Source organism: Dipteris shenzhenensis, chromosome 27 (genome assembly GCF_047967505.1).
Source record: "Dipteris shenzhenensis isolate YYH24624 ecotype China chromosome 27, Dip_SZ_1.0, whole genome shotgun sequence".
Lineage (NCBI taxonomy): Eukaryota > Viridiplantae > Streptophyta > Polypodiopsida > Gleicheniales > Dipteridaceae > Dipteris > Dipteris shenzhenensis.
Window position 1 is genome coordinate 17,679,855 of NC_141622.1, and position 18,522 is coordinate 17,698,376.

General features: G+C 45.0%; 1 protein-coding gene across 1 annotated transcript; it reads left to right on the forward strand.

Moving 5' to 3' along the window:
* Nucleotides 1-342: 342 nt before the first annotated feature.
* LOC147883961 (uncharacterized) lies at nt 343-1,411 on the forward strand. The gene is made up of 3 exons (XM_087398912.1): nt 343-614; nt 704-791; nt 1,011-1,411. Exons 1-3 carry the CDS (start codon nt 459-461, stop codon nt 1,139-1,141), a joined length of 375 nt encoding a protein of 124 aa, XP_087255038.1. The 5' UTR covers nt 343-458; the 3' UTR covers nt 1,142-1,411.
* The last annotated feature ends 17,111 nt before the right edge of the window (nt 1,412-18,522 follow it).

Below are 18,522 nucleotides of genomic sequence, written 5' to 3' on the forward strand. Positions count from 1 at the left end.
TATTAGTATTACCAGGAGGGATGGGTTCGGACATTACTCCATGGCCAACTCCTCCAATCGTTACATGATTGGCCCATTCCATCTCCTTCAATTGCTACACAATCACACATGGGTGACATAAATTAGTAGCCTAATGACTGCCGAGTGTGGTGAACCACCATACCTGTGGTGTGAACCAAGTCTTAGGTTGTTTACACACAACTAAACTAAAGGATGCCTAGCCACCCATTATGGGTTTAAAAAAATTGAGTGCCTAGCAATCCCCTTTACACATCGGCAGAGTTGAAGGGTGGCCATCGAACGGAACGGTTTTCCAAGGGCAGGACAGGGAGTCTGTGTGGGACTCGAAGGTTTGGTCATGGGAGTTGTATGTATAACAAGATGCCGGCCCATTGCTAGCCCATAGTAAAAAAAACTCAGATTGAATCACTTGTAACCAGCTTTAAGAGAGCAAATACATGCTCACAGAATCTTGTTGGGTTGCCAAGGTGCTTGCAATTATGGACTTTTGCCCAAATTGTGGAAATCTGCTCCTTGTGGAACATGCTGCCGCTGGCAGAACACTCCGATTCTTCTGTCCTACTTGCCCATATGTGTTCCCTATCACACGGAAGGTGAAGTACTTCATCTCTACCTTTGAGATTCTACATTGGTTCTGCTTCTCATTCTTTAGCTTACTTCTGTTTTTTTTTCCTAATCGCAGATAAGCCACAAGCTCCAGCTTACTCAGAAGGAGGTGGACGATGTCCTTGGTGGAGAAGAAGCATGGAAAAACGTGGATCGCACTGAAGGTTAGTCAATTTGGTTGAAGTATTGAGCACGTGCTGCTCTTGGTGGGCGAATCAATTTTGCATGACTTTCGAGAAGACGGGTCTGCATTATTTTGCTGACATTAATGCTACCCCGACCAGAGTGAGATCAAGCAGAAGTGACATGCGTGATATGCTCGATCTAAAAATTTTCGCGAATCATGATTACGTTGCACTGAGTCGCTTTACTCATCTTTGCAGCTATCTGCCCGAAGTGTACCTTCCGACAAGCATACTTCATGCAGATCCAGATTCGATCAGCTGATGAGCCCATGTCAACTTTTTACAAATGCTGCAATTATAATTGTCAATTCCAGTGGAGGGAGGGGTGAAAAGTACACTTCACTTTCCTAGTTAAGGCTTTTCATTCTCCGATATATACACAATTCACTCGGTGAAGAAACGGAGTGATTAGAGACACGCTGATTCATTCGAATGCTCCAGGATTTTTTTCCAATCCGCAGTGTCAGGCTAAAATGGGTAAATCAAATCGCTTTAATGCTCTAGGCGATGAGTGCAAGATCACCGAGGAAGCATGACCTCTCTCCCATGAGGCCTTTATAGGAATTTATCTTCGGATTTTGTAATTTGGTCATATTCAATAGAAGTTCATTTTCTTGCAAAATAAAAAAAATGATCTATTTCTTCTAGATTCCCTCCTATCTTTCATTAATTGAGGTGATGGTTTTTCCTCTTTGATGAGGGCTATACCCTCATATATACTGCCCATTTTTCATCCTTTCTAGCAGCGTTGACCGTGGCTAATTCAGTTGCCTTCTGGCTCAATTGAGCTAGCATCCTCATCATCGTCAGCCATCCATTCAATGCTAGCATGGCTGGTTTGATATGTGCTAAAGTTGTATTGAATGAATCCTAGTCTTTGTACCAGCCTCTACACTAGAGTCGAGTCTTCAGTGCATTGTCACATATGGCTTCATGGTCCTTAATCTCTTCTTGAATATCAGTTTTACTTCCCTTTGTGACCACCTCTATAATCAATTCCTTCTCGATTCTTTGCAATTCAGTTTGAACAAGATCTTTTGGGGAGAGAGAGAGAGAGGTAAGCATGTACACATGTTGTAGTAATCATGGACACGTTGCGACGTTCTCCATGTACGGTTATGATTCCATGGACCCTTGGGGCGCCCTTTAACACTCTTATGTGTAAACTCACATTGTTATCCTCTACACCTTCCCTCAAGATCAAGATCAACAGCATGATCATGAAATGGGTTTGTATAGAATATGCTCCCCGTAATTGAATTTAATTATGGGAATATTCAACCTCTTCCTTTGTGGTGGATTCCTATTTGATATGGTCCTGATGATCGTGTTGATATACTTTGATTTTCTTCTTTTTGATTCTGCACCACTTTGTGAGTGGTGACTCAACCTTTTGTCGTTGTACTTCTGGATCAAATATCTTTATTTGATTTGCATCCTTTACTTGTAGATTGTCGATGTCGATTGCATGAAAATGGATTGTTTTTGGACTTTGATGACTATTTGCCTCTTTTGGATTGGATGTCATCACACATTGTTGATTGATCACATATTATTGTATGATCAAATTAACATGTGGTGCAATCTGGGTGGATAATCCATAAACATTGCGTCATAAAGAAGATATGCTGCGGCTGGTATCTCACCTCTGATTTGCTTGGCATTGTTTGGATTAGGAGGTATTTGTATCCATAGTTTGCATTGTTTTGAATGTGCTTGCTAATTTGTTGTGTAGTTTGTCCTCCATATTTCCCTTGCATTTATGCTTTTGCAAGTTTCAATTGTCTTGATCAATAGTGTGGATGGTGTAAGTGTATTCTGACTTTGTTTGATTGAATTAGAGGAATTATCTGCTTCTCCATTGCTATTGCATAAACGTTGTCACAGTTGCAAACTGTTTACATGATGATCAGTCCTGTTGTATTGCACATTCGTGTAATACTTGTGTGTGTTATTTACTAACCTTTACGTAAGTCTGACATATTTGATTGAGAAAACTTGTAGGATCATAATTAAGTCCTAGTGTGAATGGAGCTCTTCTTAGGGGATACCTTATGAAAGATTCCATGATGTGGCAACTGACCTGGGGTTAGTTGACCTAACTAAAACTACGTCAATTTAGTCAACTTGGATTATATTTGGGCTAGACTTGATCAGGGTTGACTAACTCATAGGTAAATTGACTTGAGGTAAATTTGACCTAGGATTAGCTAACAAGGGGCTAAGCCAAGCTGTGGGTAACCTAAGCTTAGCTTTTGCTGGAGCAAAGGTGGCTCTGTGTTGAGGTGTTGCTCAGTTCGTGCTACTGCTTTGTATTGGAGCCTTTTGGAGGTTGCGAGTTTTCTTCCTCTCTTAAGCTCTTAGAGCTTTCTACCATGGTGCTGTTGTTTGCATGATGTTGTTCATTTGAAGCCTTGTTTGCTGAGACAATGTTTTGTGCTGCTCACTGCTAACTGTTCTATTTTGCTGTTGCCGGAGGCCTTTAGCTGGTTTGCTGTGTTTCTGCTAGTTGCCACACTAGCTTTATTTGTGGCTGTGAGTTATATGGGGGCTGTGTGTTGCCTCAGTTTGTTTGCTACCTTTTATGCCTGTGGTTGTAGCTTTACTATGTGTCCATGCTAGCTGCTGTTTGCTTGGACTTGTCAACTGCTAAGCTTGTTTCTCCCTTGGCTTGTCGCTGCTCATGCTGCTTAGATGCTCTCGTGTGCTGCTTAGTTTTGGATGGCCTTGTGTTGGCTCACACTGCTACTTCTAGACATTGAAGCTTGCTTTGCTGAGGCACTGAACTGTTAGGCTGGCATCATGCTGCCACTGCCTAGAGCTTTTCTAAAGCTTGCTCTGCTGCTGTTTGCCTCTAGAGCGCTCCTTGTCTGATGAGGCTCACTCTCCTCTTCTTGGTTGTTGCTTGGGCTTCTAATTTCTACTATGCTGAGCACTTGTATATTCATGCTTTTGTGCATTGTTGAAAGAAAAACAGGTGAAGGCCATCTCAACCAAAGTGCCCTCCCAGGTAGGAATAGATGCCCATACCCATATATATATATAGAGAGAGAGAGAGACAAGTTCTCTTGGAGATGGAGAGTGCACTCACGAAAATGGAGCAACTAACTGCACACACACAATCAACCTCAGACATAGCAACCCTAGCTGAGGAAGCTTCTTGAGAAGCTTGGTAGTGGCTTCTTATAGAAGCCAGGGCTTTAGCCTCATTCTATGTGGCATAGTAACAGAGTGTCTATGTGGCATAGTAACAGAGTGTGCCCAATCAAAATGCATCAAACACAAGCCATCGATGCAATACCTGCATTTGTTTGCTGCCCTAGATGAGTGACATGGTGAGTGCATGCTTGTGTCACACATCGCAAGGCCGGACAATAGATAGGCTCAATATCATTGCTCAGTATCTTTTCACGTATATAGCACTATTGTACCTCAAGGTGCTTTGTCCAAACATGAAATACAAGATCCTTAGCCAGTTTAATTATCGATCAATAATGGAGTTGGATCTTTTTGGAAAAGACCAATAGCCTCTTCAATCATATATCCTCACAAGCTAAATTAGTGGGTGCACTGTATTTGGCTTTTGTGGAGGATATAGCAATGGTACTTTACTTCTTACTGCTACGCGATAACAATGTTGAAGCAATATCTAGAAGTAGACCTTGTGTCATTTGAGCACCCTGTTCAATCACAATCGGTAAACCTTGACGGCTCTAGATCATCTTCTTTTATATTTAATCCCATGAATTAGGATTCCCTTGATACACCTGACAATTGCAACCAGCCTTCAGTAAACTAAAGGGCAGTAAACTGTAACTAGCTTAGCAACCACGTCATTTACAGCCTCATTGCATATCTTTCAACCACTTCATTAAGCACAAAATCACTTAGAGAAACAACTTTGAAACAGAAAACTGGATGGAGGCTAGAGTGCTGCTGCTTAATGAAATCAAACAAGAGACACCACACTAGCCCCAAATACCTTGGCGCCCCTTTCGGTCTTTATTTAATTCCTTTGGCAATGGAAAATAGTGTTCTTACACCAAGGGCTAGCCTTCATCATGGCTGAGTCTGCCCTTCACCTCCGGAGTGCCGACAGAAACTCAGTACGAAGACTTTGTATAAATGGATGCTCAAGTATGTGTGGGTGTGTGGATTTGTATGTGTGAGAGCATATTTTTATACTATGGTCTACACCCACTGTTGGGCGCCGATGACGTCAGTGGGGATGTCATAGTAGCTAGTCCCTGCTATGCATGATGGAGTTTATGGTTTTCAACCTTGTGAGTGACTATCATGAGATTGAAACTGCACTATGTTGTGTTTTTAGAGGATGAGTTTGGGAATGTTCCTGGATTCATCTAGGTATATAAGGGCTCACCCTTGCAGTCTGCTACACTAGCAGTCCACTACACAAGCCAGCACTTGGCTTCAAAATGCATCCAATTCGAGTGCACCAACTAACACCCAACTGCCAGGCAAGGCTAAGGCATTTCTCACAACTGTGTCCAACCAAGGGTGGCAATGCATTCCACAAGTCCAAAACAAATGCTCAAACAGCCTCAAGGCTTTAAATGCATCCAAACTGTCCCTTCAAGGGTCTGGCAATCCACACTCCACTAAGTGGCCTCTCAGGGCGACAATGCATCAATACGGTGCTCACATGCAGTAAATGACCTCAATACAGGAAGAATTCCACACACAGTTCCTTTGGCTTCAATGTGAGAGAGAGAGAGAGAGAGAGAGAGAGAGAGAGAGAGGTCTCTATCTTCCTTGAGAGACTCTATTCTAGTTCACTCTAGCGATTCCACTCTAGTCTAGTCTCCGATTTATAATAGCGAAGGTCGACCTATCTACATTCTAAGGTCTATAAAAAGCAACAAGCTACTACTACGGCCTATCAACAACAACGCAAAGGATCCGATAAGCATCGACATACAACAAGCTACTACTAATTTCTATCTACAACAACATAAAGGACCCTACAAGCGTCGACCTAGACCCTGCAGTCAAACAACAAAGCTTAAACAAAGCTGTTGGCTGCTTTGAAACATAGCATTTAAGAAGATCGAGGGCAGTAGAGTTTGCCTCTTCTGATTGTCCATCTAATTGTGGGTGGAAAGAAGATGAAAGATTCAGTGTAGTGACCATGTTCTCAAACAAACCTCTCTAGAAAAGGTTGGTCAAATGGGGGTCTCGATCACTAACAATTGATTGAGGCATCCCGTGGAGCTTGAAAATATGAGACATAAATAATCTCGCCATCTGATTTGCTGTAATTTTCTTCCGCACTGGAATAACTGCAAGTTATGGTCCAAATTCCACATGTCCTGATGGTATACGAGGCAAATCGAAGATGAAGTCCATGGTAATGCTTTGCCACGGTCTATCCGGAATAGGCAATGGCTGTAGCAATCCAGCTGGCTTTTGCCTATCGTACTTTACCTTCAACATCCTTCCTCAAAGTTGGCCAGTAGAAGAAGTGCTCCACACCTTTGGCTGTGGCTTCAATGCCTCGATGTCCTGCATATGGTGGGGCATGCTGCATGACTCTCCATCAAAATCTTTGGCCTCAACTGCTTTGTGACACAAAGTCTACCATGCATCATTAGGAATCCATCCTTAAGCATATAGTGCTTGACATGTCAATTGCCCTCAACCAACTGATTATAAATCCTTGCAAAATCATCATCATTGGCATACTGATCCTTCATGGCATCAAGTTCACTGTGGTATGCAATGGTGACAGCCGAAACTTGCGGTTTCTTTGATACTGCATGAGGACTTGACTTCTTGGAAAGTGCATCTACAACAACATTCTTCTTACCAGGCACATGCACAATCTGAAAATGAAACATCAAAAGGAAATTTTCCCACCGCATGTTTTTTTTGACAGGTTTCTCTGAGTGAGAAAGTATCTCAAGGATTGATGATCCGTTTGGACATAAAAAATCAGCACCTAAGAGGTAATGCTTCCATGTAGAAAGAGCATGTATGACAGCTGCCATCTCTTTCTCATATATCCCAAAATTCATCTCAGCATCGGTGAGCACTCTGCTCTCATACGCAACCACTCTACCGCCCTGCATAAGTACTCCTATGTTGTTCCCACAAGCATCACACTGGATAGCAAAGGGCTTGTGTAAGTCTAGCAAGATTATGACAGGATCGGAACACAGCTGCTTCTTAATCTCTTTGAAAGCTGCAATTTCCTTAGTACCCCATTGGAAAGACACTCCCTTCTTTTGTAGGGCATGCAGAGGCGATGTTTTTCAGCCAAAGTACGAGCATAAGCCAAGAAAGCTCCGTACTTCATGGATGTTTTTCAATGGTGGCCAATTCCGTATGGCTTCCACTTTGGCAAGATCCATCCTAACTCCAACCTTAGATATTATGTGCCCGAAAAAGTGGATTTCGTGCATGAAAAATTCACTCTTCTTGGCATTAACCAGCAACTTATGCTTCCTGAGCTATGCAAAACCAATTGCCAAGTGCTTTTTGTGCTCAACCTCGTTCTTAGAGAACACTATGATGTCATCAAAGAATGTCTCGACAACAGCTCTGTGCTCTGTGAAGATTTTGTCCATCATCCGATTGAAGGTGGCAGGTGCATTTGTCAACTTAAATGTCATCACAAGAAATTCATACAAGCCAAATGTGGTTTGAAAGCTGTCTTTTGCACATCCTAAGGTCGTATCGTGATCTGATGGTAGCCACTCTTCAAATCTATCCGGCTGAACATTGTAGACCCCTTTAACCTATCCGAGATATCTACAATCCTGGGTATCGGGAATCTATTCTCAATGGTTATCTTATTGAGAGCCCTATAATCTATGCACATCCTCCACGAGCCATCCTTCTTTTGCACGAGCAAGACTGGGGAACAATAGGGCAAGGAGCTGGACTGAATTAGTGTTAGAAATCGACCAATAGAGGGTATGCATAGCGGAAGACTGATAGAATAAGTGTAGGGTCCCGCTTCCAACACTTAGCCAAATAACGCCAGTTCTGCTATGGTTTACCGAAACGGGGCCAGAAACGTCAAACGAACCTGGCAGGGGAACGTTTTCTACCTCACAAACGGGCCCTCAGTGCATGTGCGGTGCGTGTAGTTCGTGCCCACGCTGTGCCGTCCTCGTCCCACCCCCTTGCCTTCCGTGAGTCACCCTTACCTTTCCATGTTTCAAAGTGCGTGATTGTGCCCACATTCAGTCTTCTAGTACCTCCCTGATGAAATGGTATTTCACATCTATGTGCTTGGTCTTCTGATGAAAGACCGGATTCTTTGCCAACATGATAGCACTCTGACTATCACAATGCAAGACTGGCATATCTCCTGTAATGCCCAAATCTCCCACCAGCCGAGTAAGCCATATTGCTTCCTTGCAAGCCTCAGTGGCTGCAACATATTCAGCTTCAGTGGTTGACAGTGCAATGCATTTCTGCAACCGAGACACCCATGATATAGCACCTCCTGCAAATGTGAAAATATAACCGGTAGTAGACTTCCGGTTATCTGCATTCCCTGCATAGTCTGAATTTGTAAAACCATGCACCAATGCATCCTGCCTACCATAGCATATGCACAAGTCTTTGGTACCCTTGAGATACCTCAAGACGCCTTTCACTGCTTCCCAGTGCCGCTTGCCTGGATTTGCCATATACCTGCTGATGACTCCCACCGCAAAAGCAATATCCGGACGAGTGGCAACCATGGCATACATCAAAGAACCAACTGCAGATGCATACGAAACCTTGGCCATCTCTGCCTTATCATCATCTGATCTGGGGCTGTCCTCACTGCTGAGTTTTAAATGAGGAGGCAACGGGGTACTAATAGACTTCCCCCCCTCCATTTTAAACCTCTGCAGTACTTTGTCAATGTACTCCTTCTGTGACAGAAACAAAAGTCCCTTAGACCTGTCACGAGTAATCCGCATACCTAGTATGTGATTTGCATCACCCAAGTCTTTCATGTCAAAAGACTTATGCAGTTGCTTCTTCAAAGCACTAATCTCCTGCTGAGATTTGCTGGCAATCAGCATGTCATCCACATATAGAATGAGTAGCATCAAACTGCCATCCTTTGCCCGTTTGGTGTACAAGCAGTGATCGGTCTCACACCTATGATACCCTTGGGACTGCATGAAGGCATCAAACTTCTTGTACCATTCTCTTGGCACCTGCTTGAGTCCATACAAGCTCCTCTTGAGCTTACACACAAGCTGCTCTTTCCCTTTAACAGCATATCCCTCTGGCTGACTCATGTAGATCTCATCATGGAGATCTCCGTGAAGAAAAGCAGTCTTCACATCCATCTGACATAAATTCATGTCCTCATGCGCAACAAGAGCTAACACTGCTCTCAAAGTAGTCATCTTGACTACAGGGGAAAAAATCTCATCAAAGTCAATGCCCTTCTCCTGCTTAAATCCCTTGGCAACCAATCTGGCCTTATACCTCGGTAAAGCATTTGAATCCACTTTGACTTTGTAAACCCACTTGCATGGCAAAACCTTTCTGCCTGCAGGTAGCTGCACCAAGTCCCATGTATCATTTTGAAGTAGGGAGTCCATTTTGGACTGCATGGCTTTCTCCCACTTCCTTTTCTCTGTTCTTCCCATAGCTTCCCTGAAGCTGGAAGGCTCACCACAATCTGTCAGCATGATAAAATCAGCCACATTATTGGCTCCTGGAACAAACCTGTCAGGAGGCCGTTGTACACGGGTGCTCCTCCTAACAAAGTGTTCCGTATTAGGCTGCTGTCTAGCCTGTTCGTCATGCATGACGGGTGGCTGTACCACCATATTTGGCTGTTCTACAGCGCCATTTGCTGGCATATCAAGTGGTGCATCATTGGCAAAATTGTTTGGCTGATTTTCAGCCTGTATACCCTCTTGAACAGGGTTATTTATAGCAGCCTGCTGCTGCTTATTAATGGGCATTCTTTGCTGTCCGACATCATCATAAACAACCCTCCTGTATTCCACAGGTTGCATGGGTTCTTTGTGTACACTATCCTCTTTAAAGATGACTTCATTACTGCGTATAATCTTCCGTTTGACAGGATCCCATAACCTGTACCCCATTTCACCTTCGTCACCGTAACCCATGAAGATGCATCTGAAAGACTTTGGCTCCAGTTTGGTGCGCAGTTCTTTGCGTACATGAGCAAAGCACTCGCAGCCAAACACACGTAAGTGCTTATATGAAGGTGGCTTGCCAGACCACACCTCCTCTGGCACTTTCAACTCCAAAGCCTTGTTCGGCGACCTGTTAATTAGGTGAACTGCTGTTTGCACGGCTTCTGCCCAAAAGCCATGGGGCAATGCAGCATAAGACAACATACATCGAACTTTCTCCTGAATAGTTCGATTCATCCGCTCACTCACACCATTTTGAGATGCATTATGAGGGGCTGTGAGTTCCTGTTTAATGCCCTTAGCTTCGCATAACTGTACAAAAGCATGTGACACATACTCACCCCCATTATCGGATCTGAGGCATTTCAGCCTGCGTCCTGTCCGATTCTCAACCTGAGCGACAAACTTCTTGAAAGCATCTAAGGCATCGCTCTTATGCTTCAAGAAATAGACCCACACTTTGCGTGTGGCATCATCAATAAAAGTAATGAAATACTTTGCACCCCCTAGTGATAGCTGTGGCATCTCACACAAATCAGTGTGCACTAGATCAAGCGGTGCTCTATTCTGGGGAGTTCTCCTCTTATGAGGAGTCATAGAATGCTTTCCAAAAATGCAATGATCACAAGTAGGCAAATCTGAAAATGAAAGAGACGGCAGATAACCCAAACGTGACAGTTCTTGCATGCCTTTAACGGACATGTGTCCCAATTGGCTATGCCACAATGAAACCTTTGGCAGCTCGGTTATGGCAACAACATGATTACCTACACTGGAAACATAAAGAGGGTACAAGGTATCACTCTTATAACCCTCAGCCACTACAACTTGGCCATCAGTAATTACCCATTTGGAATCCCCAAATGTGGTGTGATAACCACTGTCATCCAACAAGCCAGTGCTAATCAGATTTTTCTTGATTTGCGGCACATGGCAAACACCATCAAGCATAAATATGCGTCCGTCAGGGAATACTGTCTGTATACTGCCAATCCCTGCAATCTGACATGCATAGTTGTTCCCAAGGTGAACAACTCCATGAGTACCTGTGTAGGAAGTAAACCACTCCCTATGAGGCGTAACATGAAAAGAAGCACCTGAATCCAAGAGCCAGGTGTGCATGTCATGGCCATCAACAACCAATGTATGTGCAATTACAGCAGAAGAACATAATACATCATGTCTGTCACTGTCACTGTCCTCTGCTGCAACATTCACTGCATCCAAGTCATCTGCCTTGGCCTTGCCTTGGCCTTTGCTTCCACTGCCTGCATCCTTTGTCTCAGCCTTCTTGGCTTTCTGATCCCGTATAAACTTGAAGCACTTAGACTTCACATGTCCCTTCTTGCCATAGTAAAAGCATTCAATATCCTTTTTGCCACGGGAATGACTGCGGGATTTGGACTTGCCAGCAGATCTCCCCTTCTGCTGAGTCCTACCTCTTTCCTGTACTTGCAAAGCATTGGAAGACTTGCTGCCCATATTATTCTTCCTGCTCATCTCCTCCATAAGGAGAGAGCTCTCCACATCAGCATACATAAGAGTGACATTTGAATTTGACAGAGTGGTCTTGAAAGTGTCCCAACTCTCAGGGAGGGTACACAACAAGAAAGTAGCCTTGAACTCCTCATCAAGGTTCAATCCCTGTGCAATAAGCTATGTAAAGATGGCATTGAACTCACTCAAGTGTGAGGTCATAGCTGTACCTTGCTTCATGCGAAGGTCGACAAGCTTCTTCAACCAATAAACCTTACTGGCTGAGCTCTTTTGGGCATACAACTCTTCTAGCCTCTGCCATAGGCCATAAGAGGTCTTTTCAGCCTGAACATTGAACACAAGAGAATTAGTGAGAGTAAGCATGATAGCCGCCCTTGCGGACAAATCAAGCTCCTCCCACTCATCATCTGCCATCCCAGATGGCTTGACACCCTTCACCCTTATGGGCTTAGAAATCTTCTTTAGCAGAAGTACATTCAAACACTGTTTTGCCCATAATGCATAATTGTGTGCCCCTTCCAATTTCTTTATGTTCAGTATTGAGGATTCACTTCCCCCTGATGCCATATCAGACAAGGAAAGTGCCTGACTCCCTGTAAGTCAAAAAAATGACTAAATAAAATTCTGATTTCTCAGAAAACCTGCTCTATCAAGAGCCAGGAGCACTCACAATAGTGCTGTTTTTTACTGTCAAAAAGTCCTGCAGCAAAACAGAAAATTTTCCCTCCAGTCACTGTACCTTCTGACACACTGTACTGTGCTCAAATAGGCATAAAACAGTAACTACAGAATGCTGCAGCTGTTCCACAAGTGCTTTACAAGTGCATCATCATCTGACGAAACACAAAACACTGATGTCCTGATCACTTCTCCCACCTCAGATGAGGTATTGCACTGATTTTATATGCATAAACCACTTGTCATACACTGTTTTGTCCACTGAAAAAGGCTCCAAACACCTCACCCTGTCACAAAACCTGCAACAAAGTATGGGACAAATCCCAAACAATCACCCTTCTGCCAAGGGGATAAAAGGCATCTGAAGTTCTCAAACAATAACTCAAGTGCTCACAAGCCAAATCTGGGCAAAAGCCCCTTGATTTGACACCTGTACCAAGTGAAAAACACCTCAACACTAAGGTAGCATACAAAATTCAGCACTCTCCTGGCACTTTCACCTGACAATGTAATGCATAAACTGCCTGTGTGCACAGTAGCAACACAGATCCCAATGTACAAACACCGAAAAATAAAATCTTTTGAGCACTGTCAACGATGGACAGTTAGGGACCGAGTAAACTCGATGCGCCCTGGCCAAGCGTGGCTCAACTGAGATTTTCTAAGTGCCGTACACAAAATGTGACCTGCAAAGAAATGTCACTGATACACTGCGGAAAACGAGACCAATGTGGGCACCCTGGCTCCACACTGCCTCAAGGCATACACTGCATACACTTCCAGGCAAAAGCCCTATGAAATTGTCACCCGAAAACTGAGATTTGCACTCAGCAAAAGCATAAAAGCCCTCTGCAAATTAAGGCATCTGACCTTCCCGAAACAAAATAATTGTGCAACCACCACACACTGTGGCACTAGTCACCTCAAGCACGAGGGACACGAGTGTACTTGTTGTACCTCAAGCACACAGTTTTAAAACTGAAAATTTCGGGAATGCATTAAAAAAAAAACCTCGTTGTACTTTTGTACCTGCGTGTACTTGCAAGTACCACGCAAAAGAGCAGAGTGCTCTCCCTTTTTCCTTCTTCCCCCAAAAAAAAAATTTCTGTGCCTGTTGTACCTGCAAGTACCTGCTGTACTTGCACAGTGTACCTGTTGTACCCTGTACTTACGAGGGCACGGATCCCCAAAAAAAATGTCGAACCTTGGCTGAGGGTACAGCCGGTACGGCTGGCTGTCGCGGTGTCCGTACAGCCGGTACGGCTGGCTGCAGCCTCGCTGGCTGCGGCTGCCTGGCTGGCTGCGGCCGCCTGGTAGCTGGTAGCAGCTAGCAGCAGCTAGCTGCTGCAGCTATAGCTGCTCGCGCAACTGCGGCGCGCAGCTGCTACTGCGCGGGCTGCGCCCCTGCTCGCGCGCTGCTACTCTGCTGCGCCCTGCTCGCGCACCTTCTAACAGAGGGCATGAGGCCCAAGGGGAGAGGGAGGGGTAGACCGGAGTGAGAGGGAGAGAGTGGCTCTGATACCACTTGTGAGGGAAAGAGAGGAGTGGAACGATAGAAGAGAGAGAGGGACCAGGTGTGTGGGTGTGTAAAATGTCATGAGCCACACCACAAACTCAAAGGCTTTATTAGGATTAGGTATTCACCCTATGACTGTCTTAAGACAGTCATAGGTGTCGTAACATTTTAAAGGGTGGCAATGTGCCTTTACCCCAACAGTTTGTAGATGCACTCGTCCTACCAAAGTTAGGAGGTCCTCTTCTTCCTTCATGATCTACAATCCGCTCCGCCATCACCAACGCATCCTTGTAATCCTCCGGTTCTTGCTTCTCAATTTCTCTCCTGGCCCAATTTTGTAGCCCATACAAGAAACCGTGCAGCCTGTCTATCTCATGCATATCAACAACTTGGACCATGGCAGGCCTATACTTCGTGACATACTCCCTCAATTTCCCTTCACCATGTCTTAGACCTCTCCATTCGTCTCTTATCTTGAACACCTCGTTTTGGGGAATGAAATATGCTCTCTCTTCACCTTTCTTGTCTTTCCTCTCTCTGGTGTGCAGACTCATCACTAGACAATGAACCAGTCAGATATAGAAGACACCAAAATAATATATTTCTGTCCAAAGCTATGGACACAATACAAAAGAGAGAGATCCAAAGTCCCACCAATGATGTGGTCCTCTGATCTTACCACAAGGTCCTTCTCCTATCTACCGGTTATCTCTAGACTCTAGCCCACATGCTCCACCTTGAGCTTTTGTAGACTTTCTGTCTAGATCACAACACCTTGCTAGGTTCAGCCCTTGAGAGTTCAGTCTGCAGCACACCTTCTACTCTCCTTCACCTCCAGGATGAGGCCCAAGGAAGTGTCTTCTGGCTACTCCTGTCTACTGCCTTTTCTGCTGAACTGTTGGATACATTATGAGGCCCAGGGCCTCTCCTTTTATGGGCCCAAGGCCTGGTCAAAATAGCCGACTGGTCAGCCCTATTTTGGCCGACTCAGTCTGGCTGGAAACTGACCTGGTTGGCTGCCCCTACCAGCCCAACCAGGGCCCTATATAAGGGTCTTTACTAGGCCCTTTGCAGCCTTTGTTCCAGGCAGGGACCCAGCCCTCTTGACCAGCCTAACCAAGGCCTAGTTGGCTGGCTCAACCAGTCCCAACCAGCTCTACTGTTGGCTGACCTGTTTGCTGATCTGTCCCGCCATATTCCTGCTCCATCTTTAGGGTATGTTGCAGGCCATGTGCCTACCCACACGCCTTGCTAGATAGCTCGCCATGTAGGCGCCTGTACCCCAGGATACCCAGCCATCTTGTGCTGCTCCAGATCTGTCTCTTCCAGGCCAGATCTATGCCATGTATGCATTGCCATCTGCCATGATCTTGACGCCATGTGTTGCAGCCACTTTGATGCGTCCCGGTACTTTCCTTTTTCTCTCTGATCTCTGTCCCCATGGCAGCCATCTTGCTGCCCATGTGGCCATCCCTCAGGACCTAGGTCCACTATTGGAAAGGTCACCTCTCCATCCAAATGTGGTAATCGAAGAGTTGTTCCTAGTGACATCTCCGTGTGTTATTGAGATCATATATGTTGACCTAGAAACCACAGTGAGGATGTTTGACATTGAGATGTGGGTCGACGAGGAGTCAGAGACCTTTGTGAAGGTGACGGACAGCAAGGAGTGCTGTTGGCACAGAGTCAACATATATCTTCTAGGTACGTGGCTGTTGACACTGGCATGAGGGTGGATTGCATGGAGTGCTTCTCCCTAGGTGATCAACAAAGGATGTGATATCATCAATATGTAGCCCGAAGAGAGTTGGTGAGAGGGGGCAACCTTGCTTTACCCCTATGGTGCTCTCAACCCAATTTGATAGACCCCCAAGAACGCGAACTCTCCCTCTGACGAACTCGTATAGACTCATCACTCCCTGATCATGACCTGTGGGAGATGCAGCTCCTGTAGTCGCCTAATCAGGCGAGAGCGAGGGATTGTGTCAAAAGCATTCCGAAAGTCCACAAAGCAAGTGTAGACCTTCTAGCGTCTCAACTTCTCTTCCTCGATGATGGCTCTCAAGGAAAAAATATGGTCGAGTGTGGAGTGTTGTCTCCAGAAGCCTGCCTGCCCAAGAGCCGGTTGTCCATGATCGTTTGTATAACTACTGATTGCCCTTTCCAGTATCGATCCATAAATCTTAGCCAAAGTGTGGCCAATCATGAGGGTGCAGTAGTTCCCAGTATCCATGGGGTCCCTTGCCTTAGTTATAATGGTCCTAGAGCTCCAGGTAGGTTGGAACAGGTGACATACTGCATGGTTGACCAGCTGCGCTAGAACCGGGGCCAAGACCTCCTGTCCATGTGCGAAGTGCTCTATATGTAGCCCCTCATGGTCTGGTGCTCTCCGGTTGTGTAGACAAAGGAGGGCATTCCTCACATTCGGTGCAGTGAACAAGTGACAAGTAGTGGGTCTGGGCATAGAGGACATATCTGGTGGCATCTGACCTGGGATGTCATATAAGGAGCATGCATATTTGTGCCAAATCTTTAGGTATGTGAGGATAGGACCTGCTGCCAATAGTCGGGTCTCCCCTCGGAAAGATCTGACCACCTCATCAATCCTGCGAGTGAGAAAAGTCCGCTTCTTGCATCATGTCGTCTGACGTGAGATGCAATGCGCCTCAGAAGATGTCAGGTTTCCCAGGGCCTGCTCGCATGTAAGGTGAGCTCTCATCTCCTTACACTCATCATCGTACCAGGGGTTCCGAGACATCTTCCCAATCAGGGCATGTGTGGGTCTAGTCGTAGGGAAAGATATGATGGCAGCCTTGTGTACCACTGAAGCCAGAGTGGTTGAAATCTCATGTAGGGTCGGAAGCTCTCGAGCTAAGTGACTCACGTGAATTGGGTCGAGAGTTCGGTCAAAGTGAACATGGGTCCGAGTGGGCGCATGGAGGACTCTCTCTGAGATTGGCCTGGTAGCAGAAATACTGAATGTCAGGTATGAGTGGGAGAGAGAGTGGCAATCACAAAAGGCAAGCAAGGACACAAGAACTAGGCCAAAGGAGGCAAGAGAGCCTATATTGTTGAAATCTACATAAAATAAGTGAAGTCCAAAATCAAAGGTCTTCCCTTTGCTACATGCCACCTTTTTAAGGGAGGGCCAACCCTATGCTCTCTTTCTACTCTCTACACTCCCATACATCCTTATTGGGCCTAATTGCCTCCAAGGAAAAACTCTCGTGCTATCTATGCTACTTTATATCAAGATGTAAAAATGTGGTAGTGATAACCAATGTGGTTGATATGCCCCTCTTCCTGATATTGATCCATGCTTGGATTGAGTGCGACAAAAAATTCCAAAAGACTGGGTGGGTTGTATGATAGTGTGCCAGTCTAGCAGTCTTTGCAAGATCCTACAAAAAGGATGATGTGGCTCCCAAAACCTAGTGTTGTGCATTTCCTTAAAGGTTTGGATATGATGGCCATACAGATTGTGGGCGTGGAAGTATAAGTGTAGCATTTGTTAGAATGTAGGTCTTTTGTTTGGATACCAATTTGGAGTAGAGGTTTAGATGCCACTATTTGACCATGGTTGTGTGTTTAGGGATGTCCGTAGCAAATTATTATCAGCCAAAAAAATGTACCAAGGAAACGATGGCTAGGTCAAGCACCTGTGTGTACTTGGTATTGAATGTATTGAGTTGGTGAATGAGCCTCAGAGTTGTCAAAACTATAAGGAAGTTGAAGTGGGAAGAATTGTATTAACGTTTGAGTCCTCTTCTTGCAACTTTAAAAAATGAGCCCATTGCCATCAACAAAGCATTGGCATGTAAGTCGAGTGGATGCAGCATCAACTATGGTGCACAACAATATATTCTCCAAGGTTTGGGCTTCTTTAGAAAGGGTATTCACCATTTGGACTAGAGACCCCCGTCGGCATCATTAATAGGGAGTGCTAAAATATTGGGGGTCCTGTAGCCACCTCTAGTTCTGGGGGGATGCACTTCTCTCCATTGCAAAAAAAATTGTTGTACAAACTCCGTCAAAGCTCTCACCTCCATGATATCTTTTGAGGTTAAAGCCGAGCAGGTTTCCGTTCCAAAGGCTCAGGTTTGTGGTTTCTTCGAAGGCTTGGAAGGAGTGGATGACTTGATACCAGGTCCTATTGTTTGGAGTAGGTTCTACTTATGTCTAGTCATAGTCGTGCATTCCTTCTTCATCCTAGGTTGGAATACCTACCAATGGCACTTGAAAGGTTCTCAGCAAAGAGTGTGGGGCATAGAATTTTTTGGAGGAGGGAAGCATCAACATCCATCGTAGATGTCAAATTCAATGGCCCTAGCAGCACATCATTTGTGTGTGCATGTGGATGTGTGTGATTGTGTTGTGGTTGTGGATGTGGGTGGTGTGGCAGTGCAAGAAGAGGTGTTAGGGAGTGGATTAGAGGTAGTGTATTGAGAGTGAATGGACTGTGAGGGTTGACCTAAGTTCTACATAAGGGAGAGGATTTTGGGTGAGTGCAACTAGGGGAAGTGTTAGTATCTTCTGGCGTTAGAGGTTTGGTGGATTAAAAAATGGCTAGCTGTACATACTCCTTAGCCTTGGGTAGACACTCAAGATAAGCCACATGAATGGTTTCAAATGTGCTGAAGTTTGATTGTATCATAGTTAACATGGCTTCTGGGACCTTGCTATACAAACTTCTAATATTCCCCAACATTATTGTATGATAGATAGTCTCTCATGTAGATGGCCTCTTCGCACCCTTGCTCCTCTAGGTAGCCAAGGCCTTTAGCCAGAGAATCTAGATGGTGGGGCTAGGGCTCCAAGTCGTCTAGCTTGGTTACTTCCAAAATGGCAGCTTCAGTGGAAAAGACTGCGAACTCTT

Bases quoted from the DNA above. Each gene is read 5' to 3' on its own strand.
- LOC147883961 (XM_087398912.1), top strand. From the start codon at position 459: ATGCTCACAGAATCTTGTTGGGTTGCCAAGGTGCTTGCAATTATGGAC. The intron at 615-703 runs GTGAAGTACTTC...TCCTAATCGCAG, and splicing joins TGTTCCCTATCACACGGAAG to ATAAGCCACAAGCTCCAGCT. The intron at 792-1,010 runs GTTAGTCAATTT...TCATCTTTGCAG, and splicing joins AAACGTGGATCGCACTGAAG to CTATCTGCCCGAAGTGTACC.